Genomic DNA, 25,602 nt, shown 5'->3' with positions numbered 1-25,602 from the left:
TATAATATGTACTCTTTTGTGTCTGACTTATTTTTCTCAATATTATGTCTGTGAGTCATCCATGTTGCATGAAACAGTAGCTCATTATTTTCAGTGTTTTACAGTATTCCATTGTATGTATATACTACAGTGTATCTATTCTGCTCTTGATGGGCATTTGAATTGTTTCCAGTTTTTAGCTATTAGAGAGAAAGCTACTATGTGCAGTATTGTACAAGTCTTCAGGTGGACCTAAGCACTCATTTTTATTGGGTGCATACTTATGTACAGAATTGCTGGTCCATAAAAATTTACAATGTATAGATTTAACCACACGTAATTTTCAGGTTTGTCTCCATTGAGCACTTTTATTCAGAAATTAAATCATTCAGGTATTTGGCAGCATGAAACACTTCAACATATTCATGCAGATTTGAACTGGTCTTTTCTTCTTGTTCATCATATCTTTGGCTTTTGGGGTTTTATCAGTTCCTCAAGCTTTTTATTAGTGTTTCTCTGTGGCTCTCAAGAAGCTCTCGCTCGGCCAGCATGGCTCAGTGGTTGAGCATCAACCCATGAACCAGGAGGTCATGGTTCAGGGCACATGCCCAGGTTTGGGGCTTGATTCCTTGTAGGAGGCATGCAGGAGGCAGCCGATCAAGGACTCTCTCTCATCATTGATATTTCTCTCTCTCCCTCTCCCTTCCTCTCTCTGAAATCAATAAAAACTTATTATTTTTTTTTTTTTAAAAAAAGCTCTCCAGCCCGGCCGCGCATGGCTCAGTGGTTGAGCGTCGACCTAGGATCCAGGCGTTCGGGGTTCGATTCCTGGTCAGGGCACATGCCCGGGTTGCAGGCTTGATCCCCAGTTAGGGGCGTGCAGGAGGCGGCCGATCAATGACTCTCTCATCATTGATGTTTCTATCTCTCTCTCCCCCTCTCCCTTCCTCTCTCTGAAATCAATAAAGATTTTTTTTAAAAAGCAAAAAAAAAAAAAGCTCTCCAATTTTTTCCACAAGACACCACTATCCACTTGCTAGGCCACTTAAACAAATCTCATTTCTTTGTTAATTAAGAAACCCTTAAAATCCTAAACACATTCTTCCCAACATGCATGGACTATTTTAGGTTTGTTTCCCTGTGTAATAGAAATGATGCAACTGGCAACACCAAAGAACTTCCAACTCTTCCAGCTTATTACGACATTAATATTAGGGTAAGCATTCATGGTCTGGGAGTCAAGAAGGAATCTCAGCCTCATGTATGTGGTTTAGGTCAGCAGAGTGAAGGATAGGGGTGATGTTTGGGGGAGAAAGACTTCGATATCTTTATGAACACACTCATGAAGTACATGGCACCTTAGCATGGTACTGCTGTCTGCAATCAGGAACACTAAAAACAAGGCCTTTCTCTTTGAGATCCTGTCCACTTCTAGAACCAAGTCAGGAAAAGCTTTTCAGTCACCCTGGACTTTGCATTTGATTGCTAGAGTGCAAGCAATTTTTTTTTCTTTACAGCACTGGCATCTGTATCCCTGTAGAACATGCCTGGCTTTGTTAAATACAGAGCTACACTGCTACCATGAGAGACCGAGGGAGGGGCGGTCATAAGGTCTTCAGTTGCCTTCAAACCAAGGCCTCGTGTATCTAGTTTGGAAATAAAAAAGCAGTTGGGCATTTCCTCCTAGAAGATACCAGCCTCATTATATTCTGGAAGACAGCCCTTTGTTCAGTAATTCTTTTCAGTAGCTCTGGGTGGGTTTTGCTGCCTGTTCCTCCACAGATACAGCCTCACCAAAAGTTTGCACGTTTTTGAGGTTAAAGTGGTTTCTAAAACTGTTGTGCCATCCGTGGCTGGTTTTGAAATCCTTCCATCCAAAGGCTGCCTTCTCTGGCAGGAGGTTTGAACTGTGACTTGAAACTAAGAGCTTTTCTTTGCCACATATTGCCATTGCTAGTAACAGATTTCTGGTTCATTTCTTCCAGGCATAAATTTAGTGCTCTTTCAGTTTTCATTAAAGAGTTATCATATGAACTTTGCTGTTACTGGAGTAGTTATAGGAGAACTTGATGACCTAGAGTCACAAATTTGCTGAATTTTGATCGCATGTGCGGATTTGTTGAGGTCGTATTTATGTGCCACATGGGAGATGGGCATAACACCCCTGGGTAAGTAAGCTCGTTTTTTCTCCAACAAGGGATTGCTGTGAATTTGGTTTGGTGCCAAATGAAATGGTTGGATTGCCTTTCGATGGGTACTTTTATACGGTAAAAAGGCACCTTAAAACACTGCAATCTAGTTTTAAAAACAAAACACTAGAATCGCAGTCAGCTTCACAAGATACACACTGAAAGGCCCCGAACTGGTGCCAACAGAACACAGTCCAGTCTCCCATCTCACACCCGCGTGGACTGGTGGCTGACGACCTCCTACCCTCTATAATCTGAGTATTGTTGCGTTCACGTTAAATGTCTATGATGAAACACCACATCTAATTTAAACCTCACAGCAAGGATATCCCAATTTCTACAGATTCGAAAACCGAGGCTTGGAAAGGTGAAACGACAAGACATCCTGCAGAAGCCAAGGGCGGTGGCCAGCTGGCGGCTGCAGAACGCGCCAGCCGCAGCGACGAGCCCAGCCCTGGGCGCCAATTGCATAACCCGCGGCGACGCCCGCGTGGGCGGGGCCGCTGACTCACGCCGGGCGGGCGATCACGTGAATGGCGGGCGGCGGGCGGCAGGAGGCGGCCCGAGAGGCTCGCGCGCCCCCCAGCGGCCCCCTCCGCTGCTGGGCTCTCCCAGCCAGCTTCGCGGGCCGGCGGCGATGGAGCCTGGCGCCGGTAACTTAGGGCCCCGCCCCGGCCAGCAGCTTCCGCCCGGCCGACCTCCTTCCGGCCCTGCGTCGGGGTCGGAACTGTCCTCTCCCGGAACAAAGGCCCCCGGGCGGAAGCGAGGGCCGCGGAGCCCGCTGCGGGCGGGCCGCCCTACCCGGCTCCAGAGTGGAGGCGAAGGGCCTAGTGCTTCTGCCTCCCGAGTTTGTTGACGCTTAAAGGGCTCCTTTCCTCCGTCCTTCAAAATGTTGTCCTTTGCTTCCCCATCTCCTCCTTCCTGCTATCAAGGTAATTATGTCTAGGGACCCTCCACGGGCGAGAATCTTTTTTTCACCCTGGAGGAGGGAGGCTGGAAGTAGGAGACAGGCCATGTTAGAAACTGTGCACTGTAAAGGGGCGCACCTACTACAGAAACCAGTGCCCTTCAGCTCCGCCGGCCTTCACTGGGTTAGTCAGTCAATCGTCGGAAGTCTTACTTGCCAAATCGAATACTCTTTTGTTTTACCCTTGCTAATTTTTAAAATACTGCCCCAACTTTTTTGAGTTTTCCGCCCAGCTTTATATCCTTCAGTGCCTCTGCTTCCTCTAGTGAATCCTAGCTGGGGATATCTCTCTGGCTTGTCCTTTGTTCACTCCTCATCAGTGACTCTCAAAGTGGAGGGAAGGGAGGAGGTAAGCTCATTTCATCTATAAGGGCAAATCCAAATTAAGGGGAGAGTACCTTTGATTGCTTTTATAATCCTCACCGGGGATATGTTTTTATTTCTTTTAGAGAGAGAGGAGAAACACACACAGATCAGTTGCTTCTCATACAGGCTCTGACCAGGAATCAAACCCACAACCTTTTGGTGTAGGGGACACTGCTCCAACCAATTGAGCCACCCAGCCAGGGCACCTTTGATTACTTTTAAAAAGTGCATTTAATGTTCACTCAGCAAGTATTTACTGAGCACTTACTATGTGGTATGCACTGTGCCAGGCAGTAGAATGAATGCAGTGTGAACACATCTGTTGGGGTTAGAAGTCCGTGGTGACATCTAGAAGGGAACAAACTTGATCCACAAATTCATATACACAGACAAATTGTGTTTCCTGCTATCGGGGAAAAACACGAAACTGTAAGAGGGGATCCTAATTTGGATTAGATGTCAGGAAAGGCCTTCCTGAGGAGGTCCCATTTAATCTGAGGCCAAGAGGAGCAGGAGTTAGTTGAGTTACACACAGAAGAATATAAGTGAAAGGCCTGAAGAGGGAGGGAGCTTGGTGGTAGGAGAAGGTGAAAATCAGGCTGTGTGCCCAAGTGTACCTCATAGCAAAGGTCATGACAAACCTTGTTGGGCTTTGCATATAGGCCACGATGATGAGTAGGTATTTTATCCTAAGAGCAATAGGAAAGCCTGAGGGAGTTAAAATAGAGGGTTCTCTTTACAATTGAAAAATCTCACTATGGCTGCTCATGGAAGGTAGTTGGATGAGAGAAAAAGTGGAATCAGGAAGATTACTTAGGAGGCTATTATAGTAGTTTCAAGGGACTGATGATAGTAGTTTGGGCCCGAGAGGTATCACAGAAGATGGAGAGAAGTAGATGGATTCAAGATACATTTGGAGGTAGAACGGATCACACTTGGTGGTAGATTCAGTGGGGGATAGTGGGGAAAGGTGTCCCTGAGGGAGAGAAAATGACAATGATGACCCAGGGTTTCTGATTTGAACATCTGAATAGTAATATAGGGAATGCTGAAAAAAAGCAGTTAGGGGAAAGGACATGGAATTTGGTTTTAGATATGTTAAGTCTGAGATGTCTGTGAATCTTAGAGAAGTAGGTTAGCTGTATAAGCCTGGGACTTAGAAAAGAGTTCTTGGTTGGAAATAGAAATTTGGGACTCGGTGGAATTATGCAGTGGGGTGCTGGAACTGGCTTGTGAGAACTGATTGTTAATTTTTCATGAATTCTGTGAGCTGGTTGTTAAATGCAGCCGTTATTAAAAATTTAATTATATATTAATGCATTAGGGAAAAACTGAAAGTAGTAATTCCAACTACAATCTTTGGATCACCCTTAATGTGTTACAGGCTCATTTTTCTTAGAATAGCTTAAACTGAAGCAGTTTTCCTTGTTTTGGAGATTTTGTAGTTAATTTTAATTTTGGCTATGGTTTAGAAAAGATGAGCTGGCTGTGTAGATATGAAGTATAGTTTTAACAGGTGTTTATTTTGTATTAAAAATACCACTGTACTTGTTTTACACCATTTGTATACATGTAGTGATATTAATGCTGAACTGTAAATTTCAGAAGTTAAAACGTGACCCTGTAATTCTTAAAAAAATTTTTTTTAATTAAAATTAAGTTATATAAACATAATTTAAATAAAACACTCAAAGCTCATCATTTTATCATTATTTTACTACATGTTTGTATTAGTTTGCTACACCTGCCATAACTAAATACTAGGTAGTTTAAACAACAGAAATAAATTTTCTCACAGTTCTGGAGGCAAGAATTCGAAGAACAAGGTGTCAGTAGGTTTGGTTTCTTCTAAGGCCTCTGTCCATAGCTTGCGGATGGCTGCCTCCTTGTGTCCTCACACAGTCTTTTTCTCTGTGCATATATATGCACATGTGTCCAGATTTCACCCTCTACTGACACCAGTCAGATTGGATTTGGGTCCACCGAGTGGCCTCATTTTAACTGAATCGTCTTTTTAAAGGCCCAGTCTCCAAATACAGTCATTCTGAGGTATTGGGGATGAGGGTTAGAGCTTCAACATGTGAATTTTGGGAGGACACAATTCAGCCCATAATAATTTTACTATTATCTGTGCTCTTGAAGTTATTTACCTCTATGGTATCTGTATGATCATGTATGGAAACACCATATTATGAGTCGCTAACTTGTAATCAGCCATGGTAGGAGTATTTACACCAGAGAAATAAGCAAATGCTAAAACGTAGAGCTTTTGTTCTCCCTGCAGAGTCTGTTGTTAAACGTTTACCAGCACATCACAGCTATTTAGTCTTTGGAGTATAATTTGAATGTGAAAAATGAGAAACGTATACACACAACACCTTTTGTTGAAGTGCTGCAAACTATGGCTGATAGAGATACAAAGAAAGTAACAGGTGTTATCAAGATACTTTCCACTGAGTCACAGAAACTCTGCCCAAACATATATATATTTTTAATATATCTTTATTGATTTCAGAGAGAGGAAAGGAGAGGGAGAGAAAGGGATAGAAACATCAGTGATGAGAGAGTCATTGATCGGCTGCAGCCCACAACCTGGGCATGTGCCCTGACTGGGAATTGAACCCCGATCCTCTGGATCCTAGGTCGACGCTCAACCGCTGAGCCATGCCTGGCCTGGCTGCCCAAACATATTAAAGGACATTTATTATGTGACATAAAAATAAATCCCTGGATAGCGGGAGGCTTCTGGGAAAGAAGGTTCCTTGCTCTTATGAGAAAGCAGCAAAAGGGAACTCTTCCTGTCTGAATGTACTGGTTACAATTGGGTCCCTGATTGGTACCTGCATCCATCACATGACAGTGGGGAAAGTCAGCCATAGGAGAAGGCAGTACTGTGGGCTGCAGTCCTGGAAGGCAGAGTGGATCAGCAATCTTGAGGCTCAGCTCTACAACTCCCTTTCTCCAGTGGTATGATGGACACCTCCAGATGTATGTTCCACTGCCACTGCAATCTCAGTAAATCCCAAAGAAAGTGATCATCTTCTAAAGCTCCAAGTTCAAACCTCTCCACTCCTTTCACTGCCAATACTATTTTCCCAGGAACTCTAGATTCAGCCAAACCTTGGATATATTCCTCTTCTCCATACCCTATGTCTCTTCAGTTATTGAGTCCTGTTGATCTTTCCTCTCTATCCCAATTCTTTACTCCAGGCCCTTCTCATCCTTAGTTTCCCATTCTTTCTACTTCAGGATTCTTCCACCTTCAATGAATCATATACCATATATATATAATTTAATCTGTATTTCTTATATAGTTTAAGAACTTAGCATCTTAAGATTTATTAAACTCCTCCACTTCTTTCTATCCAATAGAGAGACTATCTACTTTATTATTAGAACTAATAAGGTAGCAGGATACATGATGAATACAGAAAAATCAATAGCTAAGACAGTATGGTACTAAAGCAGAAATAGCCAGACATATATAGATCAATGGAAAATAAATAGCTCAGAAACTGTATATATATATATATAATGATAAAGATGGCATTTCAAACCAGTAGGGAAGGATGGGATTAATCAACAAATGGTGTTGAGAAAATCGGCTCCCTTTTTGGCAAAATGTTAGATCCCTACCTTACACTATACACAAAAATTATTTCAGATGAATTTAAGACTAAAAACTGTACAATTAAATATTGTTCAGCAATTAAAAGAGATGAAGTACTGATATGAGCTACAACATGGATGAACCTTGAAAACATTATGCCAAGAAGCCAGTCATTAAGAACCATGTGTTGTATGATTTCATATATATAATGTGTAAAAAGTAGGCAAATCTATAGAGATGGAAAGGGGATTAGTGGCTGCCAGGGGCAGGAGTGGAAGGGATGGCTAAGGGGTAGAGGGCTTCTTTTTAGGGTAATGAAAATGTTTTAAATTTAATTGTACTGATGGTTGCATAATGCTGAACATACTAAAAGCCATTGAATTCTACATTTTAAATGGGTGGATTTTATGGTATGTTCTATGTTAATAAAGTTATTTAAAAAACACTTTTGTTAGGGGGAAAAAAGGGAAGAATGAATATCAGATAGGCAAGTGGCAGTTTCTGCCACAGTTAACATCCAAATCAAGAACAACTCCTACAAATAAATTTTTAAAATTAATGACATAGCAGGGACTTGGAAAAGGATATGAAAAGGCAATTTGTAAAATAAACACAAACAAATACAAATACATGGACATACAAAAAGAAACGACCCCAACAATAAAAAATGTAAATTAAAATAATGACATATCTATTTTTCAACCTATTATGATCAGCAAAGTTAAGTACATACCCTCTGAAGCAGAAATTGCATTTTCTAAGACTGTATCCCACAGAGCCATGTTACTCAAAGTGTGGTCTGTGGACAAGCAGCACTTTTGGGGCCAATCTACATTTTAATCTGATCCTCAGGCAGCTCCTATGCACATTACAATTTGAGAAGTACTGCTACAGAGTACTTATGTAGAAGAGTAAGGATATACCTATGAGGATTTTTGTTGCAGTGTTGTTTATAATGTGGACAATTTTAAAGTTAATATCCATCAATAGGGAACAGTTTAATAATTACCATATATCAATATAATGGAAGACTAAACAACTATAAAAAAGAAAGAAGTAGATATATATTTAGTGATATCAAAGATGTCCAAAACATATTATTAAATGACAATCCAGTTGATGAATAGTATGTATAATTAACACTTTTTAAAAATACATATCTCTATTGATTTCAGAAAGAGGAAGGGAGAAGGAGAGAGATACAAACATTAATGAGGAGAGAGTCATGGATCCGTTGCCTCCTGCCTGCCCCTGACTGGGGTCAAGCCCGCAAAGGGGGCATGTGCCCTGACCGGGAGTTAAACCGCGATATTCTGGACCCTAGGTCAATGCTCAACTGCTGAGCCATGCCCAGCCGGGCCACACCACTTTCATTTTAAAAAAATCTTCTTTGCCCAGCCTGAGTGGCTCAGCAGGTGAACATCGGCCTATGATCCAGAAGATCATAGTTTGACTCCCAGTCAGGGCACATGCCTGGCTGTGGGCTGGATCCCCAGTGGGGTGTGCAGGAGGCAGTCGATCAATGACGACTTTCTCATCATTGATGTTTCTCTCTTTCTCTCTCCCTCTCTCTTCCCTCTGTGAAATCAATAAAGATACATTTAAAAAAATAATAAAATTTTTAAAAAATTTAAACATGTTCATTAATAAATTAACTTTATTTAAAAAATGAGAGTGGTGCTGAGGGAGATCATGGACTCTTATGTTCTTATACACTTCTCTATTACTTGATTTTTATTTTAATTAAGTATTACTTTTATAATTGAAGAAGATTCTATTTAGACCAGCTACTGGGGGAAGGAAGTTGTCAAGGACAGTGGAGTATCTAGCTCTCATTACACAGTGCAGATTCAGCTCTTGCCAATGAAACACAAAATAACTCCTCCGATGGCTCCTTACAGCTTTCAGGATAAAGTCTTCATTCCTTAGTGTGCTCCAGCTCTCTCTGCTGCTCCTACCTCACCCCTCTAAGTGCACCTACTGTTCTACCCAGCAGAACTACCTGCTTTCCTTGCACAGCCATTGAGCTCTTTCTCCTTCATGCATTACCAAAGGTGCTTCCTCTGTCTGGACTCTGCTGACTATATGATATTATGTATACACATGTACTATAAAATTATCCCCTGGTGTTTAGTAAAAGCTCTGTAAGTGTTGGGTATCATTATTATGACATCTGTCTTATTGCACTGAATTACTTGTTTACTTTAACCCTGTCACTGGACAGTAAGGCCCCTGTTCTTGAGTGCCCAGTAGGCACAGCCTGGCACAGAGTGCTTAACCAAAGTATGTTAAAACAGATTTATCTGTTAACTATATAACCCAAGCTGGACAGGGCAGGAGGTAACGTTTCCTAATTTCCAGCCCATACATCTTCCATCAGACCACTTTGTCTATAATGTATGATTTCACAATTAATCACATAATATCTTACCTTGCTGCCTAATTGTTTTATTTATATTAGATTCCACAAGAGTGGTAATCTACCCTTCTCCCTAGTCAGGAATTGTGTCATAAATATTAACCTCCCTGGGTTTTAGTTTCCTCTTCTCTCAAGTATCTATTTCATAGGACTGGTGTGGAGATTAAATATCACTTGTAAAGGCATCTCACACAATGTCTGGCACAAAATATTTGTTGCATCTCAACCTCTCTCTTTTCATCTCCTGAATGCCTGGGTTTGGCTGTAACAGATCTTGTTGATTATTTATATAACAACGTTGTGTGAGGAGTATTTTAGTGAGCACATGTTGGATTTTCTCCCCAAAACGTTTGCATCAAACCAGCCCAGGACACGAGGAGGAGTGAAATGCTCCCAGGCTGGGTTTAGCAATCTGTAAAGCGCTTTAGCATGGGTTAGATTCATACTCAATCCCTGGCAGTTGGTATAGTTAAGCCTATTTTACAGATGAGAAAGTGAAGTCTTAGGTAAATTGCTAGTAAACTGTAGATCTGTCAAAACTCCAACTCAGCTTTTTTTTTTTAAATATATCTTTATTGATTTCAGAGAGAGGAAGAGAGAGAGACAGAAACATCAATGATGAGAGAGCCATAGATCAAGCTCACAACCCGGGCATGTGCCCTGACCAGGAATCGAACCCCGAGCGCCTGGATCCTAGGTCGATGCTCAACTGCTGAGCCACGCCCGGCGGGCCCAACTCAGGTCTTAAGATGCTGTGGGCCTGGGCTTCTTCCATTCCCAAGCTCTGCCTATTGCGGGGGGGGTGTGTGTGTGTGTGTGTGTGTGTGTGTGTGTGTGTGTGTGTGTGTGTGTGTGTGTGTGTGTGTGTGTGTGTGTGCGCGTGGGTGTGCGTGTGTCTGAAGTGGGCGGGGGCGGGAACCAGACCACTTACCTTCGTGTTTTTGCCCGTCTGCCCATCTTCCCCCACCTTTTGTTTCAGGGGCTGTGTTTCTGTTGAATTCACGTTACTTTGCACTGAGGATGTCCGGTCCCTTTAAGGTCTCAGGCGACGTAACGGGCAGCCCCGCCCCCTCTCCCTACCGCAGCCCAGTTCCAAGCCCCGCCCATTGTTTTAAGCGCTCGGCCAATTAACGCCCCGCGTCAGGGTTCCCGGTTGTAGGAAAGTGGGTTTGTAACCTGTCAACTACCGGTCGGGTTCAGTTAGTCGCGGCGAGTCTCTCAACCGCCGTCCGCCGCGGAGTCCAGTGCCCCGCCCCTCCGTTGCCATAACCACAGTACACGACGCCTCCTGCCCTTTCTCCCTCTTCCCTCCTCCGGAACTCTCCTTCCCCCTCCAAGACCCTCTCCAGAGCTGCTTGTAATTGAGCAGAGCCAGCCTCTGCGCCCTTCCGCCGGGGGGATCGGGTGGGCGGCTGCGGACTGAGGCTGGCGTCCCCGAGGGGCAGGGGCATGGGGCTCGGCAGGGTGGGAGAGCTAGAAGAAAGGAGGGGAGCAGGGAGAGGGGGGAGAGGGAAGGGGCGGGGTGGGCGAAGGGGACTGGGGACGTAGCTTTTTTTCTTTTTTTTAAATAAAAGGAGGACGTAGCTTAAAGTGGAGGTGGGGAGGCAGGGAGCCGGAGCTGGAGCCACTGTGAGGGGCAGAAAAGGTCTCCGGGCCTGGAAAGGCTTCCCGAAAAGAGAGGGGTCCTTGGTGGGGAATAGGGTGCGGAGAGAGGCGAATCTGGGAAGGGTGAGGCGCTGAGGGCGGCCGGCGCCGAGCACCCCTCCTTTCTCAGGGCGCCGCCCCGCTCCCCTGGAAGCCAGAGCCGTCAGCAGCGAAGGGAGATGTCGGATGAAGAGGACCTGGAAGACTTTGAGCCCGACCAGGATGAGCTGGAAAGGGAGGACGATGAGAAGGAGACGGAGGAGTGGGAGGATGAGAGGAAAGAGGAGGAGGACGCGGAGGAAGTGAGAGCCGGGCGGGAGCGGCCGGCGGGCGCGGGGCGGGCGGGGAGCGGCGCCTGACTCGCCCCCTCCGCAGTGGACGCCCACCGCCCTCACGGAGGACATGATGAAGGAAGGGCTCTCTTTGCTCTGTAAGACTGGCAGTGGACTGGCCCACGCTTATGTCAAGCTGGAGGTTAAAGAGAGGTGCGTGGGGGGGGCAGAGGAGGGCCGAGGTCCCAGGGCCGCGTCTCCTCTCCCCTCACTCCTGGGTGTCGCGGCGGAGAGTCCACGCCTGTCCCGTCCCGCGCCGGGGGAGGATAGGACTTCCTTTCCAGGAGCCCTGAGACTGGCTGCATCGGGGCTGGCCTGGGGGCCCGAGGCCGTGAGAGGCTATGTGGGGACTCCTGCTGGACAAGGGTCCTTCACCTGCGCTTGAGAGTGGAAGGTCTCAGCCCTTCACAGACACAAGGTCCTGTGCCTGCCCACTATTAAGAACCCACCTACCTTCTCTTTTCCCCCTCAGCCCTACCATTTGTCACCCACTCTTCTCCCCATGATAAGCCATCTCCCCGTTGCCCTCTGCTTTAGCACCTCTGCCAGTCCTTGCTGGATTCTTAACCTCAATGGTGGCCTCTGCCATCTCCTAGGGATCTGACAGACATCTACTTGTTGCGTTCCTACATCCATCTGCGCTATGTGGATGTTTCTGAGAACCATCTGACAGACTTATCCCCGCTCAATTACCTCACCCACCTGCTCTGGCTCAAGGCTGATGGCAACCGGCTGCGGAGTGCCCAGCTGATTGAACTGCCCTACCTGCAGATTGCCAGTTTTGCCTATAACCAGATCACTGACACTGAGGGCATCTCTCACCCTCGTCTGGGCATCCTGAATCTCAAAGGTGGGTCCTTAGGATGGGCTACACAGATTCTTTCCTTCCTAACCTGGGGCCAACAGAAGTGGGCAGCGCGGTCCTTGGCTGTGCCGCGCAGCAGTTTGCATTCATTCCGACACATGATTCATTATGGCAGTTCTATGTACTGGAGGTAAAACAGTGAACAAAGAAAGTTCCTATTCTGATGCAGCTTACAATCTAGATGGGAGGACACAGACAATGAACACAATAAACACAATAAGTAACTTTATTCAGTAAGTTAAAAGGAGATATGTGCTATGGAAAAAATAGACCAGGGTAAAAAGAATGGAGGGGCACAGGTGGCAATTTCAAACAGGTTGGTTAGGACAAGTATCATTGAAAAGCTGACATTTAAGTCTGGAATTGTCTCTCCTTATATCCACCTGGCATTAGAGGGAGAGAAAGATGCAGAGGCTCCCAACTTTCAGGCTCTGCTGCTGAACATTTTGGAGTGGCCCTTTGAGCCTGCTCCTGCTCCTCTCCTGCTCCTCAGGGAACCACATCCGCATGGTGACAGGTCTGGACCCCCAGAAGCTGATCAGCCTACACACGCTGGAGCTTCGAGGGAACCAACTGGAAAGCACACGGGGAATCAACCTTCCTAAGCTGAAGAACCTCTTTCTGGTAGCTCACTGGGTCATAAGGTGGTTGGTGTAGGAAGAGGGCACTGTCCTGGGGACCAGGATGCCTGACTTCTCGTAGGCTCAGCTAATTTTATCATCATAACAATAATTGGCTCATATATTGAGCCCTTACTTGATGCCAGATGCCGTGGTGATGTAAAGTTAAAACAGACAAGGTGCTAACCACCTAGCAGGGCTGATAATACATAATATGTGGATAATACAGAAACGGTTTGCTTTGATACGGGTAGCAGCGTAATGTGCCATAACTGAGATACCGACATCAGGCTAAGGCGGCCACTTAAATGTTTAGTCATTTAGACTCTTGAGCTTCTTCATTCCAGGATGGTGCTGAAGTCATTTCTCCTCAGAAGAGCATTGGGGCTCTTAGACCTGGGGTGGGTTGAAGCATTGCCTCCTTAATCAGAGGTGGCTTTGGTGTGATGAGCAGTCAGTAGGAAGTCACTGATGACCTTTCTCTGGACTGGCAGCTTCTCCTGAATTTCTTTTTTTTTTTAAATATTTTTTTATTGATTTCAGAGGGAGGAAGGGAGAGGGAAAGAGGGATAGAAACATCAATGATGAGAGAGAATCACTGATCGGCTGCCTCCTGCACACCCCTCACAGGAATCAAGCCCACAACCCGGGCATGTGCCCTGAACGGGAATCAAACCAGTGACCTCCTGGTTCATAGGTCGATGCTCAACTGCTGAGCCACACTGGCCGGGCTCTCCTGGATTTCTTTACTCTCATTACCGATCTCCAGCACCCTTCCCTATCTGCCTCTTAGATTTCCTCTTTTACTGCATCTTTTTATTTTTTTAAAAAATCCTCACCCAAGGATATTTTTTCTATTGCTTTTCAGAGAGTGGAAGGTAGAGAGAGAGAAACATCAATGTGAGAGAGACCCATTGATTGGTTGCCTCCTGCACGAGGCCCGGGTCAGGCTGGGGTTAGATCCTGCAACCACAGATACCTGCCCTTGACCAGAATCGAACCTGAGACCCTTCTGTCCGAGGGCCGGCGCTCTAACCACTGAACCAAACCAGCTAGGGTGCTGCATCTCTTTCTGACTTATCTTCCTTCCCTATCCCTCTCCCCTCTCCCAATGTGTCTACTGTAACCTGGAGTCTAGGCCCAGAACATGTTGAAGAAGGTGGAAGGCTTGGAGAACCTAAAGAATCTCACTACCTTGCATCTTCGAGACAACCAGATTGAAACTCTGAGTGGCTTTTCTGAGGAAATGAAATCACTGCAGTACCTCAACCTGAGGTATGCACCCCCTCCAGGCCCCACCTTGCTCCTACACTGACCAGGAGCAGCTTTTGACCTTGTGTTCTTCCCTGGCCCCAAACCTCCAGTCCTAGCCCACTCCCAGATTCTCACCTCATCCTCCACCCTGATCCTCAATCCCTCCTTTCCTTACTTCTGCATTCAGTCCTAATTCCAACACTGAGATCTTTATAGCCTGATCCCCCGAATCCTTATGCATTCAATCCAAAGTTATTGAGAATGTGTTATGTGCCAGGCCTTGTGCTGTGTTTTAGGGACATCTAAAGGAATCAGAGCCCTGGCTGGGCATTGCTCAGCGGTTGAGCATTGACCTAGGATCCAGGCGATCAGGGTTCGATTCCCGGTCAGGGCACATGCCTGGGTTGTGGGCTTGATCAATGACTCTCTCATCATTGATGTTTCTGTTTCTCTCTCTCCCTCTCCTTTCCTCTCTCTGAAATCAATAAAGATATATTTAAAATAAAAATAAAAAAAATAAAAAAATAAAGGAATCAGAGCTGGTCCCTGTTCTCAAGGGACTCAGTCTGGCTCCAACTCTACTTTTTGGCTCTTTCCCATATAAGTTTCTACTCTGCTTCTCCATCTTCTGAGTCCCAATTCCCCTTCCTATTTCTTGCCTCTCTTATACTGAGCCCCACTTGTAAGGCCCCTTATATAAAACAAAAGATGTGCTCAGATGTGAGCAGAGAAGAATATTTGAAAGGAAATCTCTAGATTGAAAAGCACTGGGGACTGGGGATTTTCTTTCAGCAACTCTTGTCTGATGGAGGATTTTATGTGTGTTTCATTAAGCAAAGATGTAAGGAAACTGCCTCCTTAGTCAACAAGGCCTCTTTAGTCAAGGCTTGCAATAGAAACAGAATCTCCAAGTAGGGAGAGGTGGTTGCACCTTGCATCCCAACTCCAGCCCTAATTCATGGAGCAATCGCGTGCTAATTAGCTCTGCCACATTGTCTGGTAGGGTGAAGGAGCTTCTGTTTTCCTGTTAATAGTCTAGGCAGGGATAGTGGACCCTTCTCAGTGGCTGTTCACTGGGGAGATTTGGAAGTAAGTGCTGTGGAGATGCATTTTCTCAATGACTAGGAGTTGCATGTGAGGCCAAAGATGCTAAACCTCCTGCAATGCACAGGACGGTCCAGCACAAAGAGCATGCAGCGCTGCCAGTGAGAAACGGCACGAGGTTCAGCACCTCCGTTGAGATAAAGTGGAAACATTTAAGCCTGACTTCATAAAGGCTTGAAGCAAGCACGTGAAAATAACCAGAATACTGTACAATGAGGCATATTAGGAGATGAAGCTTGTTCTTCAGGCTAGGAGGCCTCAGCCCATCCCTACCTCTAGGTTCCTTCCAGTGGGGAGCACCAACATAGCACCCACCACCTTGAGCTTCAATCCCAGTTCCTTCTCCATTGGCCCAAGTCCCATCTTCTAATCTCTGATTAGGTGTCATTGACACAGAAGTCTGTCCCTGCAAGGGAGATGTCCCCCCTGCTCCCCAACTACAGGACTGCGTTGTGACCTAGATTTGCTGCTCCTAAAGGATAAATATGACACATTACAGAATAGAATATGGCCCCTAGGGATTCCTTGAAGGCCGGAAGCAGGACAGGAGTAGAGTTGGACAGCAACTCTCAGCAAATCTGGCAATGTTTGGCAGGCCAATCCACAGAGGCAGTGTTTCTAGGGAAACTGGAGCCCATGGGAAATTCCCCCAGAAGCCCCATTCCTGGCAGCTGGCCTCCAAAATCCGTTATTCCCCAGTGAACTCCTCCTGACTGCACCCACAGGGGCAACATGATAACCAACCTGCATGAGCTCGCCAAGCTTCGGAACCTGCCCAAGCTTCGAGCCTTGGTGCTGCTGGACAACCCGTGTACAGAAGAGAATGACTACCGCCAGGAGGCCCTGGTGCAGATGGCACAACTGGAACGTCTGGACAAGGACTTCTTTGAGGATGACGATCGTGCTGAGGCCAATGAAATTCGTCAGAGGATGAAGGAGGAGCAGGAGCAGGAGGCTGAGCCTGAGCAAGACACAGAACTAGACCAGTCACTGGTGTAGCAGCAGTTCTTCTAGCCTTCACGATAGTAAGGAAGCCTGCAGGGAGGCAGGAAGAGGAGGCCAAGGGCCTGGCACATAAGGGGAGAGAGAAGTTGCTATAGGAGGAGGTGGGTAAGGAAGGGATTAGGCAAGAAGGATTCTTGGAGAGATCAGGTTAGGAGTCAGGGGGTGTCTCGGTGAGGAGAAAGGACCAGCAGGGCTTAGGAGAAGCTGAGAAAAGGCTTAGGAGATACATCAGGAAGCTGGAAGAATAAGTGAAAAGAATTGGGGTGACAGGCATAGATGTTGGTGTGGGGTGGGCAGCCACATCTGACCTAGAGTTAAGATAGCTGGAAAGGCCAGGTCTGGGGAAAGGTGGTGGTGTATGAGGAATACAGCTGGGCCTAGGAGAGAAGTCAGGAAAGAAAGGTCCACTAAAAATCTGAGACTAAAACTAACAGGACATAGGGGTTGGGGGAAGAAAGGGACTGAGGAGCTGAGCCCAGGGAAGTTAGTAGCTGGCACTTCTGTGGGGGCAGAGGCAGCAGTGGTAATGCAGCAGGGCCCAGTGGGTTTACTTCGGTCCCCTTCCTCCAGGGGATGAAAGACACTGGCCCCAAGACCCCAGAAGACTCCTAAGCAGGGGCCACCACAGGCACACCCCCATCCAGAGGCAGAGGATGCCTTCTCTCGCCCTGACCTGGGAATTCATCACAGCCTGCCGCCCAGGCTCTGTGTGGACATTTGGGCAAAGAGGTGGGTGGGCCTGAGCTCTGCCCGGAGCCTAGCAGCGGGCATCCTTCTGGCAGGCCTGATAGGAGCCAAACCTGGATGGGCAGAGGCGATGCTGGTAGAGTTGGCTGCAGAGGGGCTGAGGAGCCTGGGGTTTTAGGAACAGCTCGGGGTTCAAATAAAGAGACATTTTGATACTTTTGTGTCTGATCGGGTTTGGGAGATACCGAGTCTATCACGGGCTTCCCTGGCTGTGGCGGGCCTCAGGGATCAGATTACTCCGTGAGGCTATGCCTGTTACTTTCCAGGGGGTCGGGGCGTGGGCAGGAGCGTGCGTGGGCCCTGGGACAGGCAGGCTCTGGGTCGTCCCCGGTCCCTCCCGCATCACTTTCCCCTTCCCCCACTACACCCCCGCCGGCCCCCCACCCGCACTCCTACGTGCGCCTCTGCCCGCGGCTCCTGACTCATCGGGGGCTCCGGGTCACATGCGCCCGCCCGGCCCTATCGGCGCCTCCCCCCGCCCGCCCCCCGCCCGCCGCCGGGGAGCCGCAGTCGCTGCCGCCGCCACTCCCGCGCTCTCTGCGCCGCCACTGCCACCGCCACCGCCACCGCCGCCGCTACAGGCCGAGTCTGCAGCCCCGAGGTGAAGCCCCCGCCCGGCCCCTGCGCCCCTCCGGCCAGTCCCCCGGCCGCCGCGCCCCCGCCCAGCTCCCCTGGCCGCGCGCATCTCTCCCGCGGGCGCTGCGCACCTGCTCCGTCACCAGCGCCTCCCCGGCACCCTCCTCCCCTGCCTTCCCGGACCGCTCCTCTCGGTTTCTGGCTGTCGCCCCCTCCTCATTTGGTCACCATCCCTTCTCCACACTGGCCTGCCCCGCTTCGCCTCGGGTTCTGTGGACACTAAGTTCGGGGTCTCCCCCCGGCTGCGCATTTTTATCCTGGCACGTCCTCTTGGCTTTGCGTCTGGGGAGGTGTCTTCTCTCACCCTTCCGCAGCATCCCCGCACTTCCCTAGCTCCTTCTCTCCCACTCCTCCCCCACTTCGCCCCTCTCTGCTGCACCGGGGTTGGGAGGGCAGAATTTGTCTAGGGGCAGCTGGAGCACGGGCCCAGCCCTGCCTCTCTCCCCTGGTCTTCCCTCCTCCTCACTCCCCGCTGCAACCCCCAGAGACTGGAGGCCTTTCCCAGGACCCTCTCCCCAGACTTCTCTACTGTACACCTGTGGGGAAGAGGAGGGACACACATTTGGGAGAGAGATTGGGATCTTGGCGTGGGGGTGGGGTGTTAAGTTGGGTGGGATGAGGGCTGTGGATGAAGGGCTTCAGCTGTGCAGACTACCCACCCTCTTCTTGGCTCCAAGGAGAAGGGCAAGCCTGGCGGCCATTCCTCTTTGAGGAAGTCTGGGGGAACCCCACCACCCTGCTGCCGAAGCTGCTGAAGGGACCAGGGAACCACTGCCGGGCCCCTCCACTCTTCACTGAGGTGTCCTCCCACCTCAATGTTGGGTCCTTCCCCGCCCCCTGTTGCAGTGACCTCCCCTTCCTCCCCGCATTGACCTTCTCCTTTCCCCACGGAAGGGGTGGGGAATCCCGTTCACCGCCGGCGGTGGCCCGCTCCTCCCCACCCCCACCCACTGCAGTAACCTCTTTCCCTGCCTTCCTAGCCTCTGGCCCCTCCCACTGATCTCAGGCTCCACCCCTCTAAGCCTATTACCTTTCTCCTTACTTCCCTTCCACCCAAGGAGATCCCAGCCATCATGTCCATAGAGAAGATCTGGGCCCGGGAGATCTTGGACTCCCGTGGAAACCCCACGGTGGAGGTGGATCTCTACACTGCCAGAGGTACTGAGCTAGCCTGGACCGGAACACGGTCCCCTACGGCAACCTCCACTCCCATCCCTCCCGATTTCCAGCAGGGATGGGGTGATGGGCCAGGCTCATAGCCTGGATTGTGGGGATTGGATCCTGTTGTCCAGGGGAGCCAGGATAGGCTGACCTCGGTGTTCTAGTTTAGTCTATGACACATGCCCTGCCTCCGCATGTTTGTGTGTGCACCTGTGTGTGTGCATATGGATGCATAACTTCATTTCTCTGGGTTCCTGCTGGTGCATGTGGGACCTCAGCTGGGTGGGTGAGGCGGCCCTTGCTTGTGCATCTGCTTTTGTGTGTGCATGTGTGCGCATGTGTGTGTGTTAGGAAGCAGTGTGCGTGTATTAGGGAGCAGTGTGTGTGTGTATTGGGGAGCAGTGTGTGTGTCTGTGTGTGTATTGGGGAGCAGTGTGTGTGTCTGTGTGTGTGTTAGGGAACAGTGTGTGTGTCTGTGTGTGTGTGTTAGGAAACTGTGTGTGTGTTAGGGAACAGTATGTGTGTCTGTGTGTGTGTTAGGGAACAGTGTGTGTGCCTGTGTGTGTTAGGGAACAGTGTGTGTGTCTCTGTGTGTGTGTGTGTATTAGGGAGCAGTGTGTGTGTCTCTGTGTGTGTGTGTATTGGTGAGCAGTGTGTGTGTGTGTGTGTGTGTATTGGGGAGCAGTGTGTATGTCTGTCTGTGTGTGTGTATTAGGGAGCAGTGTGTGTGTCTCTGTGTGCGTGCGTGTGTGCGTGTGTGTGTGTGTGTGTGTATATTGGGGAGCAGTGTGTGTGTGTGTCTGTATGTCTGTATGTTAGGGAGCAGCGTGGGGAGAGGGCTGGGTGTGGCAGGCAGGACCTTAGAGCTAGAGGGCTGAAAGGACCCCTGGCCCCTGCAGTGTTTTTCTTCCCCGCTCCTCACTCCATGTTCCTCTCCAGGTCTTTTCAGGGCCGCGGTGCCCAGTGGGGCCTCCACAGGGATCTATGAGGCCCTGGAGCTAAGGGATGGGGACAAACAGCGTTACTTAGGCAAAGGTGAAGTCTTCTCCCCCCTCACCCGGCTCTCCCACCCCTCAGCTCCATTGGCCTGCCTCACACCATTCCCAGGCCTCCTCTCGCACCCCCGCCCCTTTCCCTCTGGCCTGACCCAGCCTGGCCCCTGTGCTTCCCCAGGTGTCCTGAAGGCGGTGGATCACATCAATGCGACCATTGCGCCAGCCCTCGTCAGCTCAGTGAGGCTCGCTCTTTGCTTGGGGTGGCAGGACCGGGGCCCTGGAAGGAACCCTGGGTCGGGGAGGAGGAAGAAGAGGGAGAACGGCCCACCCCTTGGGAATCACTGTTACCAAGGGAAGGGCGGGAAGATGCCCCCTTACTGCCCTCTGCGCCTGTGGGGGCTCAGATCCCCTGACCCAGACAGGCCACTGTCACAGGAACCTGGTTGGACCCTGGCTGAATGCGAGCCTGTATGGAGGGGGGCCTGTGTCTTAGGGCCCAGCCTCCATTCTGACCCTGGGTGATGGTGGCTCTGCTCGCAGGGTCTCTCTGTGGTGGAGCAGGAGAAGCTGGACAACCTGATGTTGGAATTGGATGGTACAGAGAACAAATGTAAGCAGGGGCTGGGAGAAAGTGGGGAGACTGAGGGTGAGGGATGTGTGGAGCAGACAGAGAACTGAAGGGGCCAGTGCTGTGGGAGCTTCCTGAGGAAGGACTTCTTTCATATTACCCCCAAAATCAGAGCAGCAGAAGTGAGTTTAACTGCAGTTGGCAGGTGTGTGTGTGTGTGTGTGTGTGTGTGTGTGACATTAGACAGAGGAAGAACTTCTTTGCAGCATAAAGGGGAGAGAGTTGGCATGAGATAGACTGGTCTTGGGATGTTTAGAAAAATGTGCAGCTCTCTGCCCTTTCCTGTCACCTTCTCCCTAACTCCCCTGCTATTTCAGGAGAGATGTTGTAAGACAGGAGGGAGGAGGGGGTCTCCTTTACTGGCTCCTTTGGGGAGTATAGGTGGAGGCGAGGGCTAGAAGGGGAAGAGGACATTTTTGCTTAGTGCCTTCTTCTATAATCTCTTAGCCAAGTTTGGGGCCAATGCCATCCTGGGTGTGTCCCTGGCCGTGTGTAAGGCAGGGGCAGCTGAGCGGGAATTGCCCCTATATCGCCACATTGCTCAGCTGGCTGGGAACTCAGACCTCATCCTGCCTGTGCCGGTGAGCACCGTGCCATGCTTGTACCTCTCCCAGGGGTGAGGGCAGGGGGGGCATGAAACCTTGTGAAGACTGATGGGAGGAAAGGGAATTGGGGCAGCTCAAGAGAAAGGATGGGGGCAGGAGACTCGGAGCCTGGGAAGCTGGGGGAAGTTTGGAATTTTGGGTGAACACTCCCAGGGGTGGAAAGGAAAATGCTCAGTGACTTTTCTATCCTGTGGTTCCCAGGCCTTCAATGTGATCAATGGTGGCTCTCATGCTGGGAACAAGCTGGCCATGCAGGAGTTTATGATCCTTCCAGTGGGTGCCGAGAGCTTCCGTGATGCCATGCGACTTGGGGCGGAGGTCTACCACACGCTCAAGGGGGTCATCAAGGACAAGTATGGCAAGGATGCCACCAATGTGGGAGATGAAGGTGGCTTTGCCCCCAATATCCTGGAGAACAGTGAAGGTGAGACCAGGAGACCCACTCCCAGCTCTGACTTCACCCTGTGCCACTGGGAAGGGCCACATACTTCACCAAGTCCTAAGGAGTATGGGTGGATGGTCCTTGATTCCTGCTAACTCTAAGGGGTGCCAGTTCTTGGAGTGGGCTCCAGAGGGCCTGCCAAATTCACATGCAGGCCTAGGAGAACAGTCCTCACCTGCCCAGTCAGGTTTGTTAGCAACTATAAGTTCTCAGTGGAGCACCTGGGAGTGCTGGAAGGAGGTCTAGGTCACCTGTGGGATCCACCCTAGCCTTTAACTCCATAGGGTTCTCAGATTGATGAGATACACCAAACTCCAGGTAATCTATTCCAAATCTATCCCATTCTCATCCCAACTTCTTAGGCCTTGAGGATCCCTAACTTTTCTCTGCCCTGGGAGAAACGGTATAGTAAACAGAAATAATACCTATAGTGGCTAAGAGTTAAAGTTCTGAAGCCAGACTACCTGCATTTGAACCTTGACTTGAAGACTTGCTGGTGGTCTTAATTATTTTGTTCGTGCTTCATCTTTCTTATCTGTAACATGGGAACACTAATAACGGTATCTACTTCATAGCCATCCCTGTGAGGATTAAATGAGATCAAATATGTGAAGTGCTTAGGTGACATAGTTAGCCCTCAATAAATGACAGCTATTAAAAAAACACTGTTATTAACAGAAGTCCATTCCTCTGCCTTCCTAGAAGATGCCTGCTCTTCCTAGACCTGGGGATAACTCTAACAAGAACCTTAGCAAGTCCTCTATCACTGCCCTTAAGTTCTTCCTTTCCCTCATTCCTCCTTGCCTGCCTTCCTGCTAACAGTCTCACTGTGTTTCATCCCCAGCCTTGGAGCTGGTGAAGGAAGCCATTGACAAGGCTGGCTACACGGAAAAGATTGTCATTGGCATGGATGTTGCTGCCTCAGAGTTTTATCGTGATGGCAAATATGACTTGGACTTCAAGTCTCCTGCTGACCCTTCCCGATACATCACTGGGGACCAGCTGGGGTCCCTCTACCAGGATTTTGTCAGGGACTATCCTGGTGAGAGCAAGGCAGGGTGTGGGAGAGAGGGCAGGGGGAGGGCAGGGGACAGGCAGGGATGTGTTGGGGCAACTCTGGACCTTATAGGGTGCTGACTCAGGTGCCAGGTAGAGAAGAACCTGAGAACCAGGGATGGGGCGAATAAGTCTCCTGCAGAGCCTGGGCTTTGTATGTAGTGTCAGTGCAGGTATCTGTGATGAATCTGTTCCATCTGCTTCGGGTCCTGATTAAAGTCATGTGCTCTGAAGCTACTGGGATCATGGAGAGGGACCAGGGATGGTGAGGTGACTGGACCTGGCAGGGAACAAGCACATTTCAGTATTTTTTTTTAATCCTCACCCGAGGATATTATTTCTTTTGCTTTTAGAGAGAGTGGAAGGAAAAGAGAGAGAGAGGAACATTGATGTGAGAAAGACATATTGATTGGTTGCCTCCCAAATGCGCCCCAACCAGGGCAGGGAATTGAGCCTAAAACCGAGGTACGTGCCCTTGGCTGGAATCGAACTCGGGACCCTTCAGTCTGAGGGCCGACGTTTTAACCACTGAGCCAAACCGGCCAGGGCTCACTTCAGTATTTTTGATGGATAAAATTGTGGATGCTGAATGGAGCTGAAAGTGATGTGTGAATAAAACAGATGGATGATGAGGAACTGAATTATCCTTCAGGTCTACCAAGAGCTTTAGCTATAAATTTTAGAATGAAGGATTTTGACTAGTAATGAGAAAGGGCTTCCTGGTAGTGAAAATATGAAAATGCAGATAGGTTGTGAGAAAGATTCTGAATCCTTGTGTTTTGAAAGGCTTATGAATGAATCAAGGTAATCAGGTAGGGCAGGTTTATTTGAGGACAGGGGAAGCATGGATGAGCAGGCTCAGCCAGAGGATCTGGCTATTTCAGGGAATCAAAGGGTGGGTGGGTGTTCCTGTCTTGTGCAGAGCCCCAGGAATGATCAACAGTCCCTTTACCACTTTCCCCACAGTGGTCTCCATTGAGGACCCCTTTGACCAGGATGATTGGGCTGCCTGGTCAAAGTTCACAGCCAATGTAGGAATACAGATTGTGGGTGATGACCTGACAGTGACCAACCCAAAGCGTATCGAGCGGGCAGTGGAAGAAAAGGCCTGCAACTGTCTGCTGCTCAAGGTCAACCAGATCGGTTCAGTCACCGAAGCCATCCAAGCGTGAGTGCCTCCTGGTTCTCTCCTGCTCATCCCCTGTTTCTCAGGACCAGTCTTGCAAGGGCTCTAAGCCTAATTCTGTCCACAGATGCTGAAGAGAGCAGGGAACCTGGAGTCACCTTCGTAGCCCTCAGTTCTGCTCCCTCCATCACTGATTCTCTGATCCCCTCCCAGACAGCTTCCCTCCAGATGTTTTTTAACATAGACCAATGTTGGGGCTGGGAAGAGAGTACCCAGCGTAAGGGGCTGGGGGTCAGTCCTGGTGTATGGATATAGGTGCAAGCTGGCCCAGGAGAATGGCTGGGGGGTCATGGTGAGTCATCGCTCAGGAGAGACTGAGGACACCTTCATCGCGGACCTGGTGGTGGGGCTGTGCACAGGCCAGGTGAGTGCAAGGGAGATCTTTGTTCCATTGGTGGGTTCTAGGCTCAGGTGGATCTCTCCTTCCAGGTCTTTGAGGGTGTCGGGAATTTCAAGGGAGTGGAAGTTTTCTTTCAAGAAATGAAGGGGCAGCCACTGAGCTGCTTATCTTTCCTGATGTTTCAGATCAAGACTGGTGCCCCGTGCCGTTCTGAGCGTCTGGCTAAGTACAACCAGCTGATGAGGTGAGGGAACCTGGGGAATGGGAGCCTAGGGCTCAGGGTTAAAAGCTCTGTTTGCCCACCATTCCATCTCCAGTGCCCAGAGCCTGGAGAACAGTGGATATCCAGCAAATAATTGGTTTTGAAAGATGGGTTGACTGATGGTCTGATGGATGGATCCCATAGGTCACATGGGAGAGCCAGGGAATACCCACACTTGGGCCAGGACACAGGAGCAGGTGGTGTGAGAGGCTTGGAGACTGAGGGCCTCCTGGAAAGAGAAGCAGGATCCTCTTGCTTCTCTGATGTTTCCTTTTTGGCTCATCTCTCTCAGAATTGAGGAAGAGCTGGGGGACGAAGCTCGCTTCGCCGGACACAATTTCCGCAATCCCAGCGTGCTGTGATCCTACTTGCCTGGAGACCTGGACCCCCTCCTATCCTCTTGGAATCCCTTCCTGTCCTACTCTGTGACATTTCACCCCAGACACCCCAGCTGACCTACTGCGCTGCTCCTGGGCTTGTCCCACCCCTGCTGTCTCTGCTCTCCCCCTCTCGGTCCCACATCCTTCACTTCTCCTTCCTTCCTATTTTCTGTCCTCAAAAGACTGGCCACAGGACTGAGGATTATAGGGTGTCCATGGAAGAATGATCAGGGTCTGTGACAGGAGCATCAGGGTTGGTTGTTGAGGTGTTTAGGGAGGGGTCATGTGTCACTTGTGCTGGTTCCATGTCTTTTCTATGTTGCATATGAGCCAGGCACTGCATGGTGCTAAGGTGGAGGGAGGTGCTGGCTGCTGGTCATGCCTGGCCTAAGGTTTTAGTGTGTTATATTTATTTATTTATTTTTCATTCATCCTGTTGATTAATTAATCATTTCCCCATAACTCCATGGTCAAAAACTAGCCTGACTGGAGGAGACTATGTATTTCACATGGCTGTACATTCCAAGATGGCCTGGGATGGGAAGTCTTGCTGGAATGCTAAGGGGAGCAGAAAAGTTCTTGCTGGCAGTTCCTTCGTGTGTAGCAACCCTTCACTGAAACCTGGCTGGGGCCAGAGATGGGGCTGTGCGCCTGGGGACTCTTCCCTGTAACTCTCTTCCCAGCCCTACTTTCCCTGTTCTTCCTCTAGCTGCACCAGAGCAGTGTCTCACTCCCGAGTGCCATGTTCCACAGTCACCACCACCTCTGACATTGAAATACCATTAAAGTCCGATTCACAGTGCATTTTTG

General features: G+C 49.1%; 2 protein-coding genes across 3 annotated transcripts; both read left to right on the top strand.

Moving 5' to 3' along the window:
• The first annotated feature begins 10,828 nt into the window (after positions 1-10,828).
• LRRC23 (leucine rich repeat containing 23) lies at positions 10,829-17,014 on the top strand. The gene is made up of 8 exons (XM_016221889.2): positions 10,829-10,887; positions 11,305-11,476; positions 11,550-11,659; positions 12,103-12,356; positions 12,865-12,995; positions 14,130-14,266; positions 16,075-16,374; positions 16,925-17,014. The coding sequence occupies exons 2-7, from the start codon at positions 11,354-11,356 to the stop codon at positions 16,346-16,348; spliced, it is 1,029 nt and encodes a 342-aa protein (XP_016077375.1). The 5' UTR covers positions 10,829-10,887; positions 11,305-11,353; the 3' UTR covers positions 16,349-16,374; positions 16,925-17,014.
• A 1,705-nt stretch (positions 17,015-18,719) lies between these two features.
• ENO2 (enolase 2) lies at positions 18,720-25,602 on the top strand. 2 transcript variants are annotated; one of them, XM_016221813.2, is made up of 11 exons: positions 18,720-18,895; positions 19,838-19,933; positions 20,072-20,130; positions 20,434-20,503; positions 20,969-21,102; positions 21,328-21,550; positions 22,413-22,610; positions 23,591-23,792; positions 24,066-24,174; positions 24,336-24,394; positions 24,705-25,602. In XM_016221813.2, exons 1-11 carry the CDS (start codon positions 18,811-18,813, stop codon positions 24,772-24,774), a joined length of 1,305 nt encoding a protein of 434 aa, XP_016077299.1. In that variant the 5' UTR covers positions 18,720-18,810; the 3' UTR covers positions 24,775-25,602. The 2 variants fall into 2 exon arrangements, with proteins under 2 accessions (XP_016077299.1, XP_016077300.1); XM_016221814.2 differs by lacking the exons at positions 24,066-24,174; positions 24,336-24,394; positions 24,705-25,602 and adding an exon at positions 23,878-24,031 and having other exon boundaries at positions 18,726-18,895.

Source organism: Miniopterus natalensis, chromosome 2 (assembly GCF_054644295.1).
Source record: "Miniopterus natalensis isolate mMinNat1 chromosome 2, mMinNat1.hap1, whole genome shotgun sequence".
Classification (NCBI taxonomy): Eukaryota; Metazoa; Chordata; class Mammalia; order Chiroptera; family Miniopteridae; genus Miniopterus; species Miniopterus natalensis.
Note: the sequence above shows the minus strand (reverse complement) of the source record. Positions and strands in the feature narration are given on the sequence as shown.